The sequence below is a fragment of the Pan paniscus genome, chromosome 14 (assembly GCF_029289425.2).
Source record: "Pan paniscus chromosome 14, NHGRI_mPanPan1-v2.0_pri, whole genome shotgun sequence".
Lineage (NCBI taxonomy): Eukaryota > Metazoa > Chordata > Mammalia > Primates > Hominidae > Pan > Pan paniscus.
The window spans coordinates 112732871-112757816 of NC_073263.2; the positions used below are offsets into that span (position 1 = coordinate 112732871).

At 44.4% G+C, this 24946-nt stretch overlaps 1 protein-coding gene across 29 annotated transcripts in view; it reads left to right on the forward strand.

Moving 5' to 3' along the window:
* ARHGEF7 (Rho guanine nucleotide exchange factor 7) overlaps positions 1–24946 on the forward strand; it is a 190168-nt gene that overhangs the window by 127066 nt on the left and 38156 nt on the right. For 28 of the 29 annotated variants that reach the window (XM_034936997.4, XM_034937003.3, XM_034937001.3 and 25 more), the window contains 2 exons: positions 1144–1238; positions 1471–1566. In XM_034936997.4, the coding sequence (XP_034792888.1) occupies positions 1144–1238; positions 1471–1566 (191 nt within the window). Of the gene's footprint in view, positions 1–1143; positions 1239–1470; positions 1567–14345; positions 14400–24946 lie in introns of those variants that run through there. The other variant, XM_055097029.2, reaches the window with a different exon arrangement.

Sequence of the window (24946 nt, forward strand, 5' to 3'; positions counted from 1 at the left end):
TGGTGCGGTGCAGTGGCAGGAGGACCTGGGGCCGCTGTCTGGCTCTGCTTTTCTCAGCTGTTTGAGTTGGGAGAAGTCAGCTTCTCTAAGAGGAAAAGTTTTGTGTGCAGAGCCCCTTGCTCGGTGCCAGGAGTGCGAGGAGCACATCCAGGTGCCTTCTCGTCCCGCCCTGGGCTGGGCCTTTGCTGCAGTGATAGCTGGTGGAAAGCATTCCTACTTGGTTTCATCAGTTTTGCACTTTATATTTATCTGTCAGTTTTTAAGACTTAAATTATTTTGGCTAAATTTGCTACACTAATACAGGGTATTGGGAAACATTTTAATTTTAAGGTTAATTTATAATTATTCTGCTATCTTTAAATGAAGTAGTAAAGATTGTTAACATTGATAAACCTTTAGTTTTTAATAAATGTGGTAATAAGGTGTCTGAGACTGTCATATTCACTAGGGAAAGTCTATAGTTCCCAGAAATTGATTTCAATTTTTAGATGCAATCTAAAGAGTAAACTGTTTTTTTAGTTGAGAGTAATATTACATATGTTAAAATACATAGATTTCAAAGGCACAGTCCAGTGAGCTTTTACAATGTATATATCTGTTGTAACCGCTACCCAAATCAAAATACAGAACCTATTTATCACCTTAGACATTTACCTCATTCTCCTTTCCCTGTTGTCCATGCCCCCATCCTACCCTTCACCTCTTCTCTGATTTCTGTCACCATAGATTAGTTTTGTCATCTCTTAGACTTAATACAAATGGAATGATGCAGGATGTCCTTTTGGGAATGGCTTCTTTTGCACTACACGGTGTCGTAGAGATTGATCTGTTTGTCCGTGCAGTTGTGATTCTTGGTGGCTTCTCCTTTTTATCTAGGCATCTGATGATGGAATTCATGCTAGGTATACCTGTCAGATACGGTTGGCAGTAAAATAAAGTCAGTTATATGGCCTTAGTAATAATTCATTACATGGGTTTAACAGTCAATAATTGCAAAGAATGATGATGATACTCAACACTTTAGTATTACATAGAAGTAACAGTGTGAATTGAACAATGGCGATGAACTGTCCAAAGTGTATAAATCTTAGTGTCAAATAGCAATTGAAATGTCAAATAACACTTATTCATCATTTATTATAGGTGCTACAGAATATTTTAGAAACAGAAAATGAATATTCTAAAGAACTTCAGACTGTGCTTTCAACCTACCTACGGCCATTGCAGACCAGTGAGAAGTAAGTTAGATGATAAATTGCATTAACTGTAAAATAGTCTAAACCTTAGGCTGTTCTCTTCTATTTTCAGAGAATAGAGGGTTAAATAGTGAAACAAAATTTAGTGTACCAGTTTGCCTTAGACATCAGCTGTTTATTAGGTTAAGACTTCAATAGGACATTGGGATGGCAAAGGAGAAGAATATAAATAAAACTGTTTACATATGTTTACTGTTATTTTTCTTGGCTCTAGGTTAAGTTCAGCAAACATTTCATATTTAATGGGAAATCTAGAAGAAATATGTTCTTTCCAGCAAATGCTCGTACAGTCTTTAGAAGAATGCACCAAGTAAGTAAGATGCTAAAAATTTGCAACACTCAGGTTGGTATAATTGGTATTTAAAGGATTAAGTGTGAAGTAATTTTAGAATTCACATTTCTAAAGATGCAAACTTAAGTTATTTTAAATCTTTTGGGTAAATCAGCTTTTACAGTAAAAGCTGTAGTTTAGACTGTCTAGTTTGTATAGCAGGAATCTTCAGAGAAAGACTCAAGAATGGTGATTTTTAAGGTGTTCCATGGAGGAAGAGTCGGGATGAAGAGCCTCTGGGAGAGAAAGGAGAATGGCCTGACACCAGGACCACTGAGGGGACAAGTGGCTCAGCTCCTTGTGTGCCCTGAGTGCTGCGCAGGGGGCCTTGAAGGCCAGGTCTTTCCAGCAATATCCTGCAGCTTGCCTGCTGTTTCTGGCCTTCCAGAAGCAGATACAGTGCTTCTTGAAATAACATATTAGGTTGGTACAAAAGTAATTGTGGTTTTGGATTGTGAATTTTAAATCATAACTAGGCTCAGACACATCTTTATTAATCAAGACCATTCCAGTCAACACATTTTCACCAGTGAGAAATAAGTTTTATTCCTGTAGCATAAAAATCTGTGCTTCAGGATTTGACAAACTCTTGGAAAGCACTTTCTGCATCCTGCTGGTTGTGGAAGCGTTTTCCCTGCAAAAAGTTGTCGAGATGCTTGAAGAAATGGTAGTTGGTTGGTGAGAGGTCAGGTGAATATGGCAGATGAGGCAAAACTTCACAGCCCAATTTGTTCCACTTTTGAAGTGTTGGTTGTGTGACGTGCGGTCAGGCGCTGTTGTGGAGAAGAATTGGGCCCTTCCTGTTGACCAATGCCGGCTGCAGGCATTGTAGTTTTCAAAGCATCTCATCGATTTGCTGAGCATACTTCTCAGATGTAATGGTTTTGTGGAGGTTCAGAAAGTTGTAGTAGATCAGACTGGCACAGACCACCAGACAGTGACCAGGACCTTTTTTTGGTGCAAGTTTGGCTTTGGGAAGTGCTTTGGAACCTCTCGGTCCAACCACTGAGCTGGTTGTCGTATAAGAACCACTTTTCGGCGTATGTCACAATCTGATTGAGAAATCGTTCATTGTTGTGTAGAATAAGAGAAGATGACACTTCAAGATGATGATTTTTTTGATTCTCGCTCAGCTCATGAGGTACCCACTTACCGAGCTTTTTCACCTTTTCAAATTGCTTCAAATGCCGATCAACTGTAGAACAGTCGACGTTGGGTTCTTCAGCAGCTTCTCGTGTAGTTGTAAGAGGATCAGCTTCAGTGATTGCTCTCAATTGGTCGTTGTCAACTTCTGATGGCCGGCCACTATGCTCCTCATCTTCAAGGCTCTCGTCTCCTCTGCAAAACTTCTTGACCCACCACTGCACTGTGTGTTTGTTAGCAGTTCCTGGGCCAAATGCGTTGTTGATGTTGGAAATTGTCTCCACTGCTTTACGACTTACTTTGAACTCGAATAAGAAAATTGCTCAAATTTGCCTTTTGTCTAACATTTCCATAGTCTAAAATAAACAGCAAGTAATAAGTCATTAGCAAAAAAACCATCAAGCGAGACATACGCATTAAAATGATGTATAACCACATTTATTTAAGAACGTGTTCCAATATCAAATGGCAAATTTCAACAATGCAGAAACCACAAATATGTTTGCAGCAACCTGATGTAACATGCTATGCTGATGAACTAGGGCTTTGAGGCTTTGTCACTTTTCCAAAATTTTCCTTTGGAGGGACAGAGGCATGTTCTGACTAATCAGCCATCAGTTTATTTCTGTGTGACTATTTTATATTCTTGGTTTACATCAGACATTAAAGGATATTTGTTAATTTCCTGCCAGGTAACTTAAAACAGTAGTGCACCTGGAAGCTTTTAGGTTTCAGTAGTCTACCAGGTGAGGTTTCTTTACTTGTGGGTTTGATGAAGGTGACACATTTTATTTTTAAATTATCTTTGATCTTTATTCATGTAACCCCCAGAAAAGACTACAGTACATTATTTCCTTGGATTTCGGTTGGTCTCTGGTCTTTCCTTCAGCTTGTGCCTATTTAGGTTTTGAACGTGGTGAGGGAGTGGCCTTCCTTCTGTGCCACTAGTTCTTGCAGTTCATGACAGTTTACCAACCATGATGAAAATACTTTGTTCCCTTACCTTTTTGGCTGGGCTTTGAGGTTTTGTCAAGGCACTTTATACTGGACTATCGATATGGCAAGGAAAGCTGAATGCCAGAGTAACAGAATATTATTAGAAACCGTAAGTGAATATTCTATAGAACTTAAGACTGTACTTTCAACCCATCTGCAGGCCATAGTTTTTACTTTTATAGCATTTTTGGTTTGCATAAAGTGGCATTACTTACATGACCATGAAAGAATAGCTTGGGAATCACTTTGATTTTCTTTTGGTGAATGAAGGTCATTTGCTAATAATTGGAAGTCTTTGTAAGAGTTCATATTGTGCTCAAGATGGAAGTAAATGCTGCCTCTGTTTTTCTCATTGGCTGTAGATAATGTGGTCTAACAAATTATTACAGTATATTTTAAAAATACAGTTTGCATACCTCTGTTGGGCATTATATTAGCCCTGCGAATTATTATACTCACATTACTCGTTAAAAAGCTGAAATAAAGGGCAGTAAAGTAATCGCTTGAAGCCACGTGTTTACTAAGGCTTCAGTCCTTATGTTATCTCAGAATTTGGTATGGCTTAGGTATTATTTTGATCAAGTTTCTCAAATTTTATGCTACATGTATACGAGGTGTTAGAGTTCCACGGGGAAATGGAATGTACTAGACGAAGTTTTCTTTCTCAGCTATTTCTCTTCTTTTTATTATGAATATTCTGAAATTTTCATCATTTCCATTTTAAGACTTACTTTCGTCTTTTTGTCCTATATGTGAAATTTCTGTACCATTTTACAGTTTACCAAATGCCATATATATATAGCAGTTTCATACTCATTCTTTTTTTTTTTTTTTGATACAGAATCTTGCTCTGTTGCCCAGGCTGGAGTGCACTGGTGCGATCTCAGCTCATTGCAACCTCTGCCTCCTGAGTTCAAGTGATTCTCCTGCCTCAGCCTCCCGAGTAGCTGGGATTACAGGCGTGCGCCACCACGCCCAGCTAATTTTTTTTGTATTTTTAGTAGAGACGGGGTTTCACCATGTTGGTCAGGCTGGTCATGAGCTCCTGACCTCAAATGAACCACCCGTCTCAGCCTCCCAAAGTGTTGGGATTACAGGCGTGAGCAACCATGCCTGGCCTTCGTATTCATTATTTCTTCTGATTTTTTTTTTTTCCGTCTCTACACAGACTTGATTCATAGATGTCCAGGCCCTTTCACAGCTGCCTGTTGGTTAGACCCAGGAGTTGGCAAACTATGGGCTGGGTCAGATTCTGCCTACCACCTGTTTTCTATAAACAAAGTTTCACTGGCACGTGCTGTACTTTTTCATTCACCCATTGTTAATGGCTGTGTTTGTACTACAGTGGCAGCAGTGGAGTTGTGATAGAAACTGTCTGGCTCACATACCTCAAATATTTACTCCTTGGCTTTTTATAGAAAGTTGGCTGACCCCCAGGTGAGATGTGCTTTCTTCCTTGGGGCCTCGACCTGGCCCTAACCTCTCCATTCCCTGTGCGTTCTGAGGCCCATGTTTGTTTTCTCAGTATTTTTGCCATGTAGGACTTCTGTCTTCCCTCTTGAAAATTGAAGTTTCTATCTGGTATCATTTTTCTTCAGGCGGAGGAGCGCTTTAGTTTTTTGTAATTCAGGTGTGTTACTGACAAACATGATCTTGGATTTTGTTGTCTGAAAATTGCTGCCTTCGTTCCTGAAGATTTTTTTTTTTTCCCATGGATACTGAACTCTGGGTAACAGATTTGTTGTTTCAGCATTTGAAGGATATTGCTCCACTGTCTTTTGGCCTTCACTGTATCTGTTGATTGTATCTGATGATGACCTCCATTATATTCTGATCAGCACAATTTCAGATAGTTGTTCCCCGTCCGCTTCCTAGATTTTTGCCTTTATTTTAGGTTTTTGGCATTTTGATGGTGATTATCTCGGGTGTGGTTTTCTGACTTCTCAAACTTGAAAATTTATGTCTTTTACCGAATGTGGGGAATTTGCGGGCATTATTTCTTCAAATATTTTGCTGCTTTACTGTTTCTACTCTGCCTTGGGGCTCCAGTTACACCCATGTAGACCTTTTGCTGGAGGTCCTGGATTTGCTCGTTGCTTTCTGACCTGGTCCCTGCTCTGTTCTTCAGGTTGAATGGCGTCTGCTGTGTCCTAAGTGTTCACTGTCTGCCTCTCTACTCTCTTGTTCGTCCCCGTGCAACAAGTTTTTAGTTTGAGAATTTTTTTCAGTTCTAGAATTTGTTTCGCTTAAAAAAAGTGTTTAGTTCTCTGCTAAGATTTTATATTTGTTCATTCACTACAAGAATATTTTTCTTTATATCCTTTAGCAATAATTAGAATAACTGCTTTAAGGTCCCATCTGCTGATTCTTTATTGTGAGGATGGATTACGTCTTCATGATTCTTTTTATTTCTAGTGACTTTGAATTGCGTCCTGTTTACTGTGGGTTGTAGACTCTTGATCGTGTTAGGTTTCCCTGAAGAGTATTGATTTGCTTGTTTGACAGGCAGTTAACTTGGTCAGGCTCAAATTGCCAACTCTCCCTTTGGCAGATGCTCAAATCTCAGTCCACTTATTTTAGACTCAGCTGATCTGAAGTTGGCCTTGTGCAAGTTCTGTTCTGCCATCAGCCAGAGATTTGGGCAGAATTTAGAGACAGAATTCAGGGTCACACTCACCGTGGGTTTCCCCCAGCTTCCCAGCAACTCTGGTAGAACCAAACCCTGTGGATTTTTGTTGGAGTTTTAGCTGTTCCACATAACAAAGTTGGCTGCCATTAGCTTAATAGTTGAGAAAGCAGGAGGTGCCCTGCCCGTTCTTTTTTCCAAATGTCCATCCGTCCCCAGAATATACCTGATGTTAACTAAAAAGTGATTCAGGCAGGTCTCAATTGATAGAGGTTTACGTAGCTGCAGTTGAGGACGTGCCAGGTAACAGGAGCATTTGTGCTTTTTCCAAAGCTTTGAGAAGTTCAGTATTTAAAGGGGAAAGAACAAGCAGGAGGGGGAAAAAAGGGAGGCTGGGGAGCAGTGAGGCAGATGCTTAAACATTGTTGTGAGCCTCCGATTAGCCTCAGTAAGCCTGCATTTTACATGGGAAAGGGGGAGTAGAGGAAAGTCAGTTGTGCGTTTTTCTCAGGGTTCTCTTTCACGGGAAGGGTGATTTCTGCTCTTGTCCTTGTCTGTACCTATGAAGATAAGCTGGTACTTGACATTGCCAGGGTGAGATACAATAGAACTCGGGTTTAGGGCTAGTTTTTAGTGGGGGATATATGTTCTGATAGATTTAGGGGCTCACAAGAAATCTCCTTGTGAGCACTTTGTGAGGAAGGCCATCTGGGGAGCTGTGTGGCCTTCTGTGGTTGTGGGCACCTGGCGTATGGATGAGGCCATGACACAGGGTTGTGGAATGACAGCTGTCTGTTCGGCAACAAAAGGCAGACAGTGTTGCACAGTTCAGTTCCCAAGCTTCACTTTCCCACTGGCATAGTGAGTTTGGGTCCCAAGATTCTGTTATCTTTCATGCTACTTTTGAGTGCCTCTAGGCAGTTACTTTCTATATGTTTTTTAAAGTTTCGATGTTATTTGCAGGCGAGTCAGTTTGATAGGAGTAATTTGGCTATAGCCAGATTTATAGAACCCATTTCCTTTTAGTTTTTCAAATCACAGTTCTTCCTTCCATCAGCTGTGGAGGGCTCCTTGCAAGCATGCTTTGTCTAGGCTTTCAGTTCAAAACAATAGAAACTGCAGTCTGCCTTGCATGCCCTTGTGCTGTTTGCTGCATTAGTAGCGGCACACTGTCATTTGTGTTGTGAGGTTGTGATAGCTGGAATGTGCCCAGTTTGCCTAGAGCAGCTTTCTCAGGTATGCATGCATTCGGCGCTTGTGCACACGCTGCCACCACGTGCGTGATGCTGGCTGGCTGCTGATAGACCCTGTCCTGGTGGAGCTTATAGTCTGGTGAGGGAGACAGATAATCGAAAATTGTATAAATAGTTAGAAAGCTACAATTGCAGACCTTCTTACGAAAGAAATCATATCAGGCACCAAGAGCAAACTTCAGGGGAAGATCACTGAGCACTGAGGGGTGAATGGGAGGTAACCAGGCAAAAAACGAGAGGAGGTTTTTTCTCACGCCAGCACTTCGTCGATTGTCTGACACTGAGTTTCCAGTGGTTCAGTTCTATTCGGACATTTGTCTCCCACGAGACTGCCACATTTCAAACCCAGCTGCAAATGGGGTGCCCAAGCTATTCATACTCCTACCTGAGTACAGATTTGAGGGTTCCCATGACTCCCCTCAGGTTTGATAATTTGCTGGAATGACCCATGTAACTCAGGAGAGTTCTTGACTTCCTGGTACCAGTTTATTATGAAGGATGCAACTCAGAATGAGATGGATAGAAGAAAGATGTAGGGTGAGGGATGGGAGCGGAGTTTCCAGGCCCTCTGGGTGCAGCACCTCCGTGCTTTCAGCAACCCAAAATCTCTCCAAGCCCCTGTCCTTGGTGGTTTCTAATGTAGGCTCTGGTAGGTAGGCATGCATGATTGACTAGATCACTGGACATTGCTGAGTGGCATGATCTCCAGCCCCTTGTCTTCCCTTTAGGTTGCTGGGTGGGGCTGAAAGTTCCTGTGATCATGGTGGTCTTTGTGACACCTAGCCCCCATCCTGTAAGCTGTCTAGGGGCCGACCCAGAGTTACCTCGTTAGCATAGACTCGGGTATGACGGAAAGGGGTTCATGATGGGTAACAAAAGACGCTTCTGTCACTCAGGAAATTCCAGGGGCTTTGGGAGCCAGGGACAGTTTATCTGATATCACAGGAGAGAGAGCACCCTGAGGTGGGCATTGGCTGTGGCTGGAGCCTGTGAATGGAGAGGAGTGCAACAGTAGGAGCCCGGACGGGCAGGCGAGATCAGGTCCTGGAGGCTTTGATTGGATCTTAGGTGACTGTCAAGAGTAGTTGGAAGCCGTTTATGGATTTGAAGCTTGGCAGTATCATAGTCAGCACTCTTCTGTAAAAGGAACCGTATGCTCTGTGATGAGTGGTCTGGGTGGGGCGGAGGGCAGGAGGACACAGAGACTCCAGAAAGGAGGATATTGAATTTTGTCGAGATTCTTTTCCGTGTTGAATAAATATCCGTTACCTTAAAAGCCACTGACTTATAATCATTCGGTGGTAATTTTGTGGAGGTGTTTATAAAAGTTACTTAGCAAGTCTGTTTTTGCTTAGGCGTTGTAGTTAGTGCTTCTGGGATCCACGGCTGGTTGTAGGCAGCGTCTTCTCCCGGAACCACTCTGAACCAGGAAGTAGGTCACCACTTTCACATACACTCATGCCTGCATGCATTCATTCTCCCGGAACCACTCTGAACCAGGAAGTGTGGGTCACCACCTTCACATACACTCATGCCTGCATGCATTCATTCTCCCGGAACCACTCTGAACCAGGAAGTGTGGGTCACCACCTTCACATACACTCATGCCTGCATGCATTCATTCTGTTTTTGTTTTTCCCCCAGAATGACCCTATGCCTAGAATTCTTTTGTAGCTTATATGACTTTTTCCAAGCATTCCTTTATCCCCAAAAGGGATCTCTTTGTCTGTGGTTGCCACTGTAGTTGATACTTCCAAAGTGGGAGGAGTGCCCTGGGGCCTTGTCCTCCTGGGGTCCTTGTGTGGTCCTGGAAGGTGCAGCGGGTGATTTGCTTAGCACTGGGGCAGAAGCCTAGATGGCATTCCTTAGAAAGCACTAGTTAAGATGGCATAAAAGAGTTAGTCTCATTATAAAATATCCAGAAGCTGTAGAATAGGACAGAGTGAAAAACCACCAATAAACTTTTCACCCAGATGTAATTATTGTTGATACTGCCTTCCACTTCTCTAAGCTTTGGTGTATGGGAGAACACGTGCATAATTAGGGCCAGGATTGAGGGCCTGCCTCAAGTTAAGATAAGATAGTGAGTGCTCTCTCAGGAGAGCCTGCCTGTTGCATTTGGGCAGTGAGGTAACCTGATTTGACCTCAGTATGGGGCAGGTGTGAATAGCACAGGCAGAGGCTTCTCCTTCCTGGATGTCCAGTACAGAAGACATTACATGTTTTGCTGCAAATTAAATGATTGCAGATGTGAAAATAAGTTATCCCAGAAGAGAGCTGTAGAATTCTAACTACTTTAATGTCATTAGGAGAGTTTTTCAGATACTTTAATGGCAGCTCATGTCTGTCTGATGGCTGCCTTACTATAAATATGTACAGTGAACTTCCATGTACAGACCTACTATTTATTGAATTCTTAGTGTGTTCCTGGTATTTTTCAGTTATTAACTCATTTTACCCTTTAAAGGATCCCATGAGGCAGGTGTTTAAAGATAAGAAAGCTAGGACACCAAGAGGGTGAGGGACGTGCCCAAGGTTACACAACTGGTAACTGGGGCCTCAGATTTGGAGACAGGTTGTCTTCATTCGAGGTATGTATGTGAAAGGTTGATTCTGAGAGTCCCTGATTCATAGTTGCACCTCTTTCAGTTGGCAGTGCTTTTCGCAGGCCTGGCAGCTTCTCACCCCACCCTCTGCTGCCCTAAGGCAGCCCCAGTGAGAGCCCCCAGCCAGTTAGGTTCCTCTCCCAGGGCCAGGCCCAGCAGCAGCTGGAGCCCAGGCCCCCTTCTCCTGTTGGGGGCAGGGCCCCTGCCTCACTTTCGGAGAAGAAAGCCTTAGTGGGGAGAGATAAGATAGTGAGTGCTCTCTCAGGATAGCATTTGAAATGCAGTTTTCCTTCAAACTATTGTTCTAAGTGTCGGAGAATTCCCTGTACTACATGATTTACTGTAGACCCTATTACAGTATGATTTAAAGAGTCTTTGGACTAGTCTGGGAATGTGGAACAGTGGCTTGTAAAAAATTGCTTCTATGGGAAAATGAATTCTTGGAATCTAATAGTATCTTTTAAACGAGTTTTTAAAATAAAACTGATAAGTTGGGAATGTGCTTCTAGTTTATGATAGAAAGGAGGTTAAATTCTGTTGAAAATAGAACCTCAGAAGCCCTCTTATGGAACATCCTTGTTGTACCAAATTTTATTCTTACTTATTTTGATGGTGACTCAGTGGTGTTGTAATACTTCCCCTAAAGAAATACTAAAATACCCAGTAACTCTCCATCTCTTTGTTTAGATGCCAGCGCATGGGCTGGCGAACAGTGGAGATAGCAGGATTTGCCCTGTTCCCGTCTCAGATGTACAGCTCTTGAAATAGTGAGGATGCCTGGATCACTGTACCCCAGAGTCTCCACCAAGCCTGGGACTACCACACTAAGCTTGTTGTGTGTAACTGTTGCTTGGGGCAGCTGCGACCATTTCACCATTCCTGTTTGAGTGTTCTGGGTGCTTTCCCCACCCCGGGTCCCCAGCCTCCCCCGATCCCTATACTTTGTGCTGCTTTGGCGATGTTCAGGGCCACCCGATGACCTCTCACAACCCAGTTATCACAGTTAAAATGTCTCAGAGCATTTTGGCTCTGCTGCATGCCACCATGTGATACATGGGACGCCTTTTCCTCATGGAGTTTCACATAGGTTTCTGATGGTTCTGCCGTGTTCTCTGGCTACCTGGGAGATCACAGGATGCCACGCCTGTGGAGGACTGTGAGGGAAGCCTACCCTTCTTGTAGCTCAAGTTGAACCATTGTGGTGCTGGTTCATGGGTGCTATTAGTTTAGAGGGCAAGGTGGTGGTGAATTCCATCTCCAGTCCTTTACTCAGATTGTCCTAATATGTTGTACATTTTCTGTAAGGTGATAGTGAAAACAGTACATCAAGAGAAAAATTTTCTTCTCTAGAGACTCATTCTCAGCATATTTGTTGTTTGAACTGGTTTTTAATAAATCGGTTAACTGCAATGTTTGTAATTTTCAGTTTCTATTCTGGTGACAGTTTTTTTAAACATGTGATTTTGAGTCAAGTTGTTTGAGAGGATATGGGTGCCACTAACATGAAGGCCGGGCTCAGAAGAGGATTCGGGCCAAGGCGCTGAGCCACTAACATGAAGGCCGGGCTCAGAAGAGGATTCGGGCCAAGGCGCTGAGCCACTAACGTGAAGGCCGGGCTCAGAAGAGGATTCGGGCCAAGGCGCTGAGTCGCTAACGTGAAGGCCGGGCTCAGAAGAGGATTCGGGCCAAGGCGCTGAGTCGCTAACGTGAAGGCCGGGCTCAGAAGAGGATTCGGGCTAAGGCGCTGGTCACTAACCTGAAGGCCGGCCTCAGAAGAGGATTCGGGCTAAGGCGCTGAGTTCCGTTTGGGGTTGCTGTGCATTTCAGTTGGAGATGTCACAGGGGAGGGTGGAAGCGGAGACTGGGAGCTGCAGACTTCCCACCCGGCCTACTGCATGTGTGGGAAGAGGTGTGGCCCAGGGAAAGGTTAGGTTTGGATTGACAGCTCTCCTGGTCACCTGCGTCATGTTGCTTGCCCATGTCTGTCCCAGTGTCCTCATCTATAAAGCAGGGGTGCTGGTGTCACCCACCCAGGGTCTTGAGGAGGTAAAGTGGCCTGGTACTTACGGAACCATCTGCAAATGCTCTGGGCCCTACTTGGCGTCTGGAGCTGAGTTCTCCTGCAGCCTCTGTTCTGCCAGGGCCCTCCCTGTGCACCATTTGTAACTTCAGTTGTGAAAATGTAACTTCACACTGGCTTTGGAGGGCCCTGAGTGAGCTGGCTGGTGTTCATGAGAGAAGATCTGTTTTCAGTCACATTGGTGAGGGACTTTTTTCCTCACCCTTCCCATTTCTGCAGCTTTGTCTTCACTTGATTTCACTTTCTGCCCTTAAACTCGGGGACATTTTATGACTGTCTCTAACTGGGGGATATTTTTCCTGTGGAAGGTGGGGTCATGGTGCTTTCTTTTCAGCGTTTCCCTTGGCTCTGTCATTTGGGGATGTCTGACAGGCAGTTGACTAGCCATGGAATCAGGTTGGAAGTAGAGAATGATTTAATGAACTTCATGAATGGTGTAATGAATTGGTATGATATTTCATTCATTGTCTGGATCTTTTTAATGTCGATATTTTAATTATTTTTTTCCTAAAATAGCTGGAGGCAACTTATTTTTAACCGCCAGCTAGTTAAGCCATCATTGCCTATATTTGGAATGGTAGAAAACAACCAAATGTGTCTTTAATCTTATTCTTGTCCTACACTAATCAGTTCCTTGATTAGTAGGCTGTAGCTAGGGAGGAGGCTGTAGCTACAGCATAAACCAAAGAAGGCAGGAAGGTTTCACTTGGAAGGCGATGGAGAAATAGATCAAACGTTCAGGAAAGAAACATTTTGGATGATTAAGGAAGCTTTATAAATGGCATGTAGGGAGGCACAGTGATTGGAACTGCCGGCGCTTTGATGTTTTTAGCCACCATGCCTTCTTTCATAGAGGGTTACCTATGGCATGTTCTCCCTGCCCACACTCAGGTTCTGTCCTGAGCCTGCTCCGGTTCTCAGTTGATGCAGTATGGGCTCCACCATCCCCGGTCTTTCAGTGTCACGACCAGTTGTTAGCTCCTGCCTCTGAAGTCAGCCTTTCTGGATCAGATCTTTCTTGATTGTTCAGCTTGTCTTTTTGTGTTTGTGCCGATCTCTGTGGAGACCTTTAGTCGGCGTGCTTCAGGAATTCACTGGCATCTCCTCCTTCCTCCTCTTCCCTGCTCACTCGCTCTCTTCATATCACCCACCTGTTGATTTCTTTTTAGAAACCTTTAGTGTATCTTTAACTCTTCCTTTTCCCCCACCTTGAATCACTTGCCGAGCTACCTCTTCTGTGCCTGACCGGTCCTGAACGCTGTAGTTCAGGTCTTGTGGGTTTTCATGGTGTCTGTGCACTAACCTAACTGGGCCCTGACTTCTAGTTGGTTCCTGTTCTGTCCAGCTTCTCCACCAGCACTGGTCCTCCTGAAATGGTTCATCCCAGAAACTGGGGCTGACACCGCTTTATTCATTTATTCACCAGCTGGTCTTCAAGACGTTTGGACAGGACCTGTTAAAATTGTGGCAATTTTTACTTCTTGAAAACAGCTAATTTAGATTGGTTCCAAAGTTGTAATAATCTACAGATGTTCCTCTACAGATTGGACCTCCTTTTTGGCCTCTGTCCTCAGGCCTTGGCTTATGAGCCTTTCTTGTTGCTCCCTGGTGGGGCTGAAAGTGGGATTTTCCCCCCCACCCAGCTCTCCTTACTATTCCCTTTGTTTGGATTCACTTCTGCTTATCTTCTTACTAAAATCCTACTTAATCCTTCAGTCCCAGTGAACATACCAGTTTTTAGTACAGCCTTCCCTTTGTCTCTTGTGTTTTGTTTGAATGTATGTCTTGATTTTATTTTAATGGTAAATGCCTTTCAGTGTATTACAGACATCAGTAGACTCAGTTCCCATTTGTTGACTTGTATATGATAGGACTTCAGTGTATCAAAGAAAATATCCAATGTGTTTATAAGTATTTAATGTAATTGTTATAATAGTTAAATATCATGTAATGATTTTGTTCAAAAGTTAATTATAAAGCCTAAGATAATAGGGAGGAGGTGGAGCAAGGTAGCCAAATAGAAACCTCCACTGATTGTCCTCCCCACAGGAACACCAAATTGAACAACTCTCCACACGAAGAAATACCTTCTTAAGAATCAGAATCAGGTGAGTGATCACGGTACCTGGTTCTAACTTCATATCACTGAAGGAGAAACTGAAGAGGGTAGGAAAGACAGTCATAAATTGCTGATGCTACTGCTCCCTCAACTTCGGCAGCAGCCACGTAGCACAGAGAGAAAACCTGTGCACTTCGGAGAGGGGGAGGGCTCAGTGGTTGTGAGACTTTGTATTGGATCTCAGTGCTGCCCTGTCACAGTGGAAAGCAACAATGGGCACAGAGGTAGCATTTAGACCAGTCCTAGCCAGAAGGCTAGTCCCTGGTCCCAGCAGTTGGAACCTGAGTTCTGGCAGGCCCCGCCACCGTGGGCTAAAATGCCCTGGGGTTCTAAATAAACTTGAAAGACAGTCTAGGCCACAAGGACTGCACTTCCTGGCTAAGACCTAGTGTTGTGCTGGGGCTCTGAGCCAGTGGCCTTGGGGGGCCTGCAACCTAGTGAGACCTCAGCCGGGGCAGCCAAGGGAGGCCTTGCACCACCCTCCCACAGCCACAGGCAGTGCAGCATGCAGCTCCAGGAGAGACTCCTCCCACAACCACAGGCAGTGCAGCCTGCACCCCCAGGAGAGACTCCTCCCACAGCCACAGGCAGTGCAGCCTGCACCCCCAGGAGAGACTCCACCCACAACCACAGGCAGTGCAGCCTGCAGCTCCAGGAGAGACTCCTCCCACAACCACAGGCAGTGCAGCCTGCAGCTCCAGGAGAGACTCCACCCACAACCACAGGCAGTGCAGCCTGCACCCCCAGGAGAGACTCCACCCACAACCACAGGCAGTGCAGCATGCAGCTCCAGTGAGACTCCTCCCACAACCACAGGCAGTGCAGCCTGCAGCTCCAGGAGAGACTCCTCCCACAACCACAGGCAGTGCAGCCTGCAGCTCCAGTGAGACTCCTCCCACAACCACAGGCAGTGCAGCCTGCAGCTCCAGGAGAGACTCCTCCCACAACCACAGGCAGTGCAGCCTGCAGCTCCAGGAGAGACTCCTCCCACAACCACAGGCAGTGCAGCCTGCAGCTCCAGCGAGACTCCTCCCACAACCACAGGCAGTGCAGCCTGCAGCTCCAGGAGAGACTCCTCCCACAACCACAGGCAGTGCAGCCTGCAGCTCCAGGAGAGACTCCTCCCACAACCACAGGCAGTGCAGCCTGCAGCTCCAGTGAGACTCCTCCCACAACCACAGGCAGTGCAGCCTGCAGCTCCAGTGAGACTCCTCCCACAACCACAGGCAGTGCAGCCTGCAGCTCCAGGGGAGACTCTTCCCACAACCACAGGCAGTGCAGCCTGCAGCTCCAGGGGAGACTCCTCCCACAACCACAGGCAGTGCAGCCTGCAGCTCCAGGGGAGACTCCTCCCACAACCACAGGCAGTGCAGCCTGCACCTCCAGGAGAGACTCCTTCCTTCTGCTAGAGAATAAGAGGAGAGGAAAGACGGCTTTGTCTTGCAGCTTGGATACCAGCTCAGCCACAGCAGGATAGAGCATCAGGCAGAACCCTGAGGCTCCCAGACGATGTTTATAGACATACCTTGGACCAAAAGGGAACCCACTGCTTGGAAGGGAAGCACCCAGTTCCTGTCAGGATCCATCATCTGCTGACTAAAGAGTCCTTGGGCCCTGAGTAATCAGCAGTGGTACCCAGGCAGAACTCACCATGGGTCTTGCGTGAGACTCAAAGACGAGCTGGCTTCAAATGTGACCCAGAGCACATTCCCAGCTGTGGTGGCTACAGGGAGGGACTCCTTCTGCTTGAGAAAAGGAGAGGAGACTTTGTCTTGCAGCGTAGGTATCTGCCCAGCCACAGTGAGGTAGAACACAAGTGGGCTCTTGGGAGTCCCCAGTTTCAGGCCTTGGCTGTTAGACATGATTTCGGGACCTGCTGTGGGCTAGAGGGCAGCCCACTGCTCTGAAAGGAGAGTCTCAGGCCTGGTGGCATTCACCACAAACTGACTGAAGAGTCCTTGGGCCTTGAAGGAACATTAGCGATAAACAGGCAGTACTTGCTGCAGGCCTGGTGGTGGCTACAGGGAGAGGTTTCCTGCTTATGGAAAAGGGGAGTGAAGAGTGGGAAGGACTTTTTCATGTGGCTTGGGTGCCACAAGAAATACTCAACTGCGGTAGAATAGTGCACCAGCTAGATTCCTAAGGTTTCAGCTTCCAGGCTCTGACTCCCAGATGGCATCTCTAGACCTGCCCGGAGCCAAGGAGAACTCACCGTCCTGAAGGAAAGGACACGTGCCCATCTGGCTTTGCCACCTGCCGATTGTAGTGCCCCAGGGTCTTGAGCAAACATAGGCAGTAGTTAGGAAGTGGTTACCAGGGGCCTTGGATGCAGTCCAGTGCTTTGCTGGCTTCAGGTGTGAACCAGTGCAGTCCCAGTGGTGGTGACTACAGGGGTATTGTGTCACTCTTCTCTAGCTCCGCTACTCATCTCACACACACGCACCCCTCTCTCTGTCTCTCTCTCTCTCTGTTTGGGAGAGAGTAAGGGAAGAGAGCAAAGAGTCTCTGCCTGGTAATTGAAAATTCTTCTGGATTTTGTTCAAGAACACCGTGGTAGTTCCTATGTGAATCAGCAAGAGTCACAGCATTACTGCTTGTGGGGTGCCCCAATTTAATGCAGATATAGCTGCAGTGAGACCAAAAACTTAAATTGCAACACCCAAGTCCCTTTGAATACTGGAAAGCCTTCCCAAGAAGGATGGGTACAAACAAGCCTAGGCTGTGAAGACTACAATAAACACCTAGCTCTTCAACGCCCAATGCCCAGACACTGACAAACATCCACAAGCATGAAGTCCATCCAGGAAAACAGGAACTCGCCAAATAAAGCTACCAGTAAACAATTCTGGAGAGACAGATAGGTGACCTTTCAGACAGAGAATTAAAAAGTAGCTATTTTGAGGAAACAGTGAAATTCAAGATGACACAGAGAAGGAAATCAGAATCCTATCAGATAAATTTAAAGAGATTGAAATATGAAAGAATCAAGCAGAAATTCTGGAGTTGAAAAATGTAGTTGACATACTGAAAAATGCATCAAAGTCTCTTAGCAGAATTGATCAAGCAGAGGAAAGAATTAGTGAGCTTGAAGACAGGCCATCTAAAAATACACAGAAGAGACTAAAGAAAGAATCAAAAACAATGAAGCATGCCTACAAGATGTAGAAAATAGCCCCAAAAGGGCAAATCCAGGAGTTATTGGCCTTAAGGAGGAAGTAAAGAGAGACATAGGGGTAGCAAGTTTATTCAAAGAGATAACAGATAACTTCCCAAACAGAGAGAAAGGTATCAATATTCAAGTACAAGAAGGTTATATTAATAAAACACGAAGTAGATTTAACCCGTAGAGACTACCTTATGGGATTTAATAAGCAAACTCCCATAGGTCAATGATGAAGAAAGGATCCTAAAAGCAGAGAGAGAAACAAATACCATACAAAGATGCTCCAGTACATCTGGCAGCAGACTTCTCAGTGGAAAGCTTCCAGGCCAGGAGACAGTGGGCCTGACATTTAAATTGCTGAAAGCAAAAACCTTTTATCCTAGGATAGTATATCTAGCAAAAATATTCTTCAAACATGAAGGAGAAATAAAAACTTTCCCAAACAAAAGTTGAGGGATTTTATTAACACCAGCCCTGTTCTACAAGAAATGCTAAAGGGAGTTCTTCAGTCTGAAAGAAAATAATGTCAGTGAGCAATAAGAAATCACCTGAAGGTACAAAACTCACTGGTAATAGTACTCAGAAGAATACAGAACAGTATAACACTATGTGTAAACTACTCATATCTTGAGTAGAAAGGTTAAAAGATGAACTGATCAAAAACTACAACTTTTCAAGACAGTACAGTAAGATATAAGTAGAAACAACAAAAAGTTAAAAAGCACAAGGACAAAGTTAAAGTGTAGAGTTTTTAATTAATGTTCTGTTTCCTTGCTTGTTACATTGTTTACGCAATCAATGTTGTCATTTAAAAATAATGGGTTTTATTATTTGGAAGTCCATGGTAACCTCAAATTAAGAAACATACAATAGATCCATAAAAAATAAAAAGCAAGAAATTAAAACATAAAACCAGAGAGAATCACCTTTACTAAAAGGAAGACAGGAAGGAATAAAGGAAGAGAAGATTACAAAACAAGAAAACAAATGACAAAATGGCAAGAGTAAGTCCATGGTTATGAATAATAACATTGAACTTAAATGAACTAAACTCTGCAATCAAGAGCCGTAGAGTGGCTGAATGGATTAAAAAAAACCAAAAAGACAAAAAACCCAGTGATCTATAAAGACACCTAAAGACTGGAAATAAGGGAATGGAAAAAGATACTCCATGCAAATGGGAACCAAAAAGAGCAGGAGTAGCTATACTTATATCAAACAAAATAGATTTCAAGACAAAAGCTAGAGACAAAGAAGGTCATTATATAATGATAAAGGGGTCAGTTCAGCAAGAGGATATAGCAGTTGTAAATATGCATCCAACATTGGAGCACCCAGATAATATAAAGCAAGTATTATTAGAACTAAAGATAAACCCCAATACAATAATAGCTAGAGATGTCAACACACCACTTTCAGCACTGGACAGATCTTTGATACAGAAAAGCAGCAAAGACACTTGACTTTATCTGTACTTTAGAACAAATCAATCTAAAGATACTTACAGAACATTTCCTCTAGTGGCTTCAGAATACAGATTCTTTTCTTAGCACATGGATCATTCTTAAGGATCATCTATATTAAGCACAAAACAAGTCTTAAAAATTTTTTAAAAATGAAATTCATCTCTTAAAAAAATATAATTTTATCAAGATTCTTCTGACCACAATGGAATAAAACTAGAAATCAATAATGAGGAATTTTGGAAACTATGCAGACACATGGAAATTAAACAGTGTGCTCCTGAATGACCAATGGGTCAATGAAGAAATTAAGAAAATTTAAAAATTTCTTGAAACAAATTATCATGTAAACACAGCATACCAAAACCTATGGGGTACAGCAAAAGCTGTATTAAGAGGAAGTTTATAGCTGTAAGCACCTACATCAAAAAGTAGAAAAACTTCAAATAAACAACCTTAATGATGCATCTTAACAAGAAAAGCAAGAGCAAACCAAACCCAAAATTGTAGAAGGAAAATAATAAAGATTACAGTGGAAGTAAATGAATTTGAAATATTACAAAAGATCGATGAAACCAAAAGTGGCTTTTTTGAAAAAATAAAATTGACAAACCTTTAGTCAGACTAAGAAAAAAGAGAAGACCCAAATAAATAATTTTTCTTTTTCGTTTCTGATTTTAAAACTGATACTGCAGAAATTCAGACTCACTAGAGGCTACTGTGAACAACTGTATGCCAGTAAATTGGAGAACTTAGAAGCTTTGGTAGTCAACAAGAGAGACCTGCCAGAGGTCATGTGGTTACAGGGGCCCCGTGTCCCTGTGTGTGTGTGTGCATGTGTGTGTGTGTGTCTATCTCCACCCTGAGTGGGAGCAGGAGGCTACTTGTGAAGTCTCATCTCTGAAGGCCATCTGTTGATCACGCCAGGCTGCTGGGTTCCTTGCGGCTGGAGATGTGTATGGAGGTTCCCCCAGCACGTTGCTCTGTCTTCATGGGCATCTCAATTTCCATCTGAAATCACTTGTTGATGAACTGAGAACCATTCCTCTGTCTAGTTAGCAGTATCACTAGGAGTAAATGTGTTACGGGGGAAACTGCTTAGCATTTGATTTCTCAAGTGTTTTTTCTGAGACCCAGTAATCTTCTGGGTAAGGAAAAAAAAAAAAACCCTTGGGTACCCCCTTTCACCTTGTGCTGTTGCTGTTACTGTGAAGATGTAGATGGTATGTGTGACTCTAGCTGCCATCAGATCATTCATGGACACAATGCAACATCACACCTGTTAGATTATGGCTTTGGTTCTGCCAGGAGGCCTGGTGGGAGCAGCTGGCATGATGCGTGCTGCCTCTAGTGACTCGTGTGCACCATCCTGCTGCCCAAGGCCTGGATGTAGCCCCCGTGGGGTGCCTTGTCTGCATGTTATCACACTCTGAAGAGCAGCCTGTGGAGCACAAGAGAGAACCGAGGGGAACATCCCCTCCTTTAATTCTGAACTCATATTCTGTAATGGTGATTTCTGTGAGTCTGGTTGGTTGTCGTGTGAATTCAGGTGTCTAGGCAGCGTTATGTGTGGAATATGTTGGCACGTTATGCTCGAGTCCTGGGGCTCAGCTGACCTCTATGAGCTTTATCTGCTACTGAATTAATGAACAAGGGCTTTATTAGCCATGGAACTTTGGTGATGGCAGTGACAGAAAATTCTTGGAGAATTGGTCTGGGACTGAAAGAGGTAATAAAAATCTAGAGCCTAGGCTCAGTGCAGTGAATTAAATAGGAAAAACCACTGGTACCGTGAATTGTTCATTTATAAGCTATGCTGAAATATGACTTAATTTTCGTTAATTGATGAAATATCAGAAATGAAAATCAGTTTATCCAGATTTCCTTTTCTGAATGGATCGGGGCCGTGGCACTGGACTAGGTAGGAGATGAAATCTTAGCATAGCCCATGGCCCAGCACTGAGCAGTATTTCTGCAATCCTAAGAATTTAACCCATTGTGGGTAGCACATATCCAATAACTTTCCTGTGCCACATCTCTGGCAGTGTTTTCTGTGCGTATACCTTTGGCATTCCATCATTACCCAGTGCTCTTCAGTCCTCCTAGTGAGGCATGCAGGGTCCTGTCATTCTAGAAGCCCGCCTCTTCCTGATGTTTCCTGTGTCTCTGAGGATGAACATCACCTGCTCAGATGTCAGAAGATTCTCAAAACCTGTGTGTCTTAAGGGGCGTGTTCTTCCTCCTCTGTAGGCTGGCAGCAGTTTGTAGCTCCTGTCACTGAGACTACATAATTGTCTTCAGTTTACTTTTGTACAAAATGATAGAACTCACTTTAAGGTAGAGACTGTTTCTTACCCTGTTTTTAATCTGTTCCCATTGCCTTGTAATGGTGCTGCATACATATAGTAGTTGAAATTAATTTGAGTCAGTGACTACCCTGCAAATGGACAGAACTGTGGCTAATCCCGGTAGGTTGTGGAAACCCCGCTTAGCTGTTCACAGTTGGAAATGGGTCTGCAGCAGTGCAGATGCTAGCTTACTTTGCCTTCTGTTGTGTTTTAATAAACTAAACAGTAAAGCACCATAATAACCGCATGACACATTCAGGATTTGGAAACATGGCTTGGATGAATTAGACCAGTGTTGTTGAGAGCTTGCATTGATGGAAACATGCTATATCTGCTACACAAATTTCAGTAGCCTCTAGCCACGTGGGGCTGTGAAGTTCTGGAAATGAGATTAACGCAACTGAAGAACTGAATTTTTAATTTTTTTAAAAAATTTAATTAACCTCACTTGAAATAGCTGCAGGTGGCTAGTGGCTGTTGGATTTGAGGGTAAAGAAGCATGGTAGAGAAGGCAGGTGGGACAGCCTCCCATCTGCGCAGAGGTCTGTATGTCACCGCCACCGGCAGGAAGACTTCTGCATCCTAACCCTTAGCCTCCTTGTGCTGTGGGCAAGGTCCCTGCTGTTGCAGACCCCACTAAATTCCCAGTCCGTGCAGGTAACTGTTGTGCTTCTGTGAGCCCCCTCCAGTACTCTGGGTGGGGACATGTCTTGCTCAGACAGAGATCAAAGGAGAGCTAAGAGAGGGAAAGAGATGGGCAGTTAAATATTAAAGGAGGGCGTTGGCCTTTTTTTACACAGCACAGGGAAGAGACTAGTATGTGGAGGGAGCACTTACATTTGGTAGATGTTCTTACACAGATCAGCCACCTGAACCTGTGTGGGATATTTTTATTACCTACATTTTACATTTCTATTGTCTGTATTATTTACCGTAACTACATTTGACATCTACATATTGCTATGTTTTAGAAGCAGAGGTTTATTTTCACCTCTTTCCTGAAGGCCATGTTTTATAAAACTGACATGTTATCTAGTCTAGAAGGGAAGGCCCAGCCGGGCATGGTGGTGCATGCCTGTAATCCCAGCTACTCGGGAGGCTGAGACACGAGAATCGCTTGAACCGGGAAGGCGGAGGTTGCAATGAGCTGAGATGGCGCCATTACACTGCAGCCTGGGTAACAAGAGAGAAACTCCATCTCAAAAAAAAAAAAGAAGAAGAAGACCCATTGTGCTGGGAATGCTTGAGAGTCTGAGGAGAGAAAACGGTGGGTGGTGGGATTTGGAACCTCTGTCACAGCGTTACTTCCTGTGCTTTTCTGTCTCCACAGCTATTGTAGGACGTACTGATAACAGCTCAGTAAATTTTCTTAAATTGATGAGAACAGGAACAGTCTTTTTGAGCCTCTGTTAACAGTTACTAAGAAATGAATAAAAAATGGTTGAAAAACAGGGAGAAGACCAAGTTAGCATAAATTTTGAGTGCTCTGTGGTTTGAACATGAGATTTTTCCTAATACTTGTGACTTGCTGATTCTCCTGACTATGACTTTCTCCAGCCAGTACTTAGCCGCGGAGCGGAAAGCAGTGCTCCTGAAGGTGGAGGCACACCCAGAGACTGCATGGAGGTGGAACCGGGAAGTCCGGGGCCTGAGGTCCTGCCTGCAGGGTTGAAAGGCATGCCTGCCAGCAGACACATTTGGGAGCCAGAGTGTGCTGTGGTCTGAATGTGTTTCCCCAGATCATCTGTTATTACAGATGATCACCAATTGGATGGTATTAAAAGGTGGGCCTTGGAGGTGGGTAGGTTGTGAGGATGCAGCTCTCATGAATGGGATCAGCAGCCTTGTAACAGCTGTGAGGGAGCTGTTTTGCCCCTTCCCCCCTGTGAGGATGCAATAGGGGACCACCTGCGGGTGCCTTGATCTTAGGCTTCCAACCTCCAGAGCTGTGGGCAGTGCGTTTCTGTTGCTGGAAAATTACCCAGTCTGCGGTGTTCTGTTCCCAGCAGGGGCGGACTGAGGCCGTGTGCTTATCGGTGGGGACAGCAGAACAGAAGCAGTGTCCCCATGAGTTGTAGGCCTGGACCTTAGTCCCAGACTCCAGCCACCTTTGTGTTGGATGCTGACGTCTTTCATTTTTTTTTTTGCATTCCTCTGTCATTTTGGTCAAGTACCTGCTCTGGGAACTTCCCGAGGAGCAAGTGCATGCCAGGCAGTTAATCCATGTGAATGCTCACGGTTGACTCAGATGGAGACAGTTAGAGGCAGCGATTTCCACCCCCGTTTCAAGGGGTGCTTCAGTGTTTCTGGGCTCTGGTGCTGAGGAGCCCCATGCTGTTCCTCATTCTCGGTGTGAACAGGTGTTTCTCACTCAGAGCTCTTCGCATCCTTGTTTCTGGGCTTCTGAATGACTCTGCTGTTGTCTGGGGCCTCGGTCTTCTTTTGGCCTGTGTCGATGCTCGTGGACACCTTCGGTCTTGTGCCTTGCACTCTTTCTGTTTAGTCGTGTGATGATTTCTTTGATTGACTTCTGCTTATATTTTTGGTTTTCTGTATCATGAACTTTTATTCTGATGTGGAATGACTATCATATTTCCTTTTTCTCCTTTGCTCCTTCATTCCGCTTTTTTTAGGCAAATGTATTTGTCGTCCTTTCATGCCTTCTTATAATTAAGGTTGGCACACTAAAAGCACTTTGGAAGTGCTGTCCGAGAGTTGGGACTGGTTGACTCTTGTTTTCTGTAGGAATCCCTGGTGTTCATGTTTTTGGTCACTTTTTCTCTGGCTCCCATTCCCTAGGTAGGAGGATGTAGTCCTTCTGGTAACATTGTGGGTATCTGGGGAGCAAAGACACCCTGGGGTGCAGGGAAGGTGGTAAGAGTTCACGTGGGTCTCCCGTTTTCAGCACACGTGCCCCTGCTCCGGGTTGTTGCTGTTGTCCTTCAGAAACTCTGAGGTCTGGAGAGGTGAGCGTGTACCCCGTTAGGCACACCCAACACTGAGGCGGCACCACCAGGTCCCTGATGCCCACAGCTTGTGCCGACTCGTCACCCCTCATGCAGCTGCCAGTGCTGGTTCTGGTAGTCTCTTCCTCATTCTTTTTGTTCTCATGAGTTTATGCTTCTTGGAAAAGCCTGTTAACTGTCAGGATGCTGTGGATCTGGGGAGGAGAGGCACCTGATAGGTGGGCTTGCTTTCTAGTCTCTAACCTGAAGGGAAAGGCGGGTTTTGTATTTTTTGTTAGTCTTGATGGTGCTGCTTTGGTAGAAAACCTCACAGACTGAATAACCACATTCAATAATTCTCCTTATTTTATGCAAAGCTGAAGGCTCTGTGACATCTGTTTTTCTCACTGCCCAAAGAACTTGGGCCTGAGGGTTGGTTGGGATGCTGTGCAGTCTGAATGCTGCTGGAGAGGACCTGGCAGCACAGCTGCTTTCTGGACGCCCCTTCTCCCTGCTAGACTCAAGGCAGCAACACGTGTGTGCTGGGATCGGGGCCTCTTGTTTTCACAGATAGGTGCAGAGGGAGGTTTTCCTTACTCAGAGTATTATATGTCTGT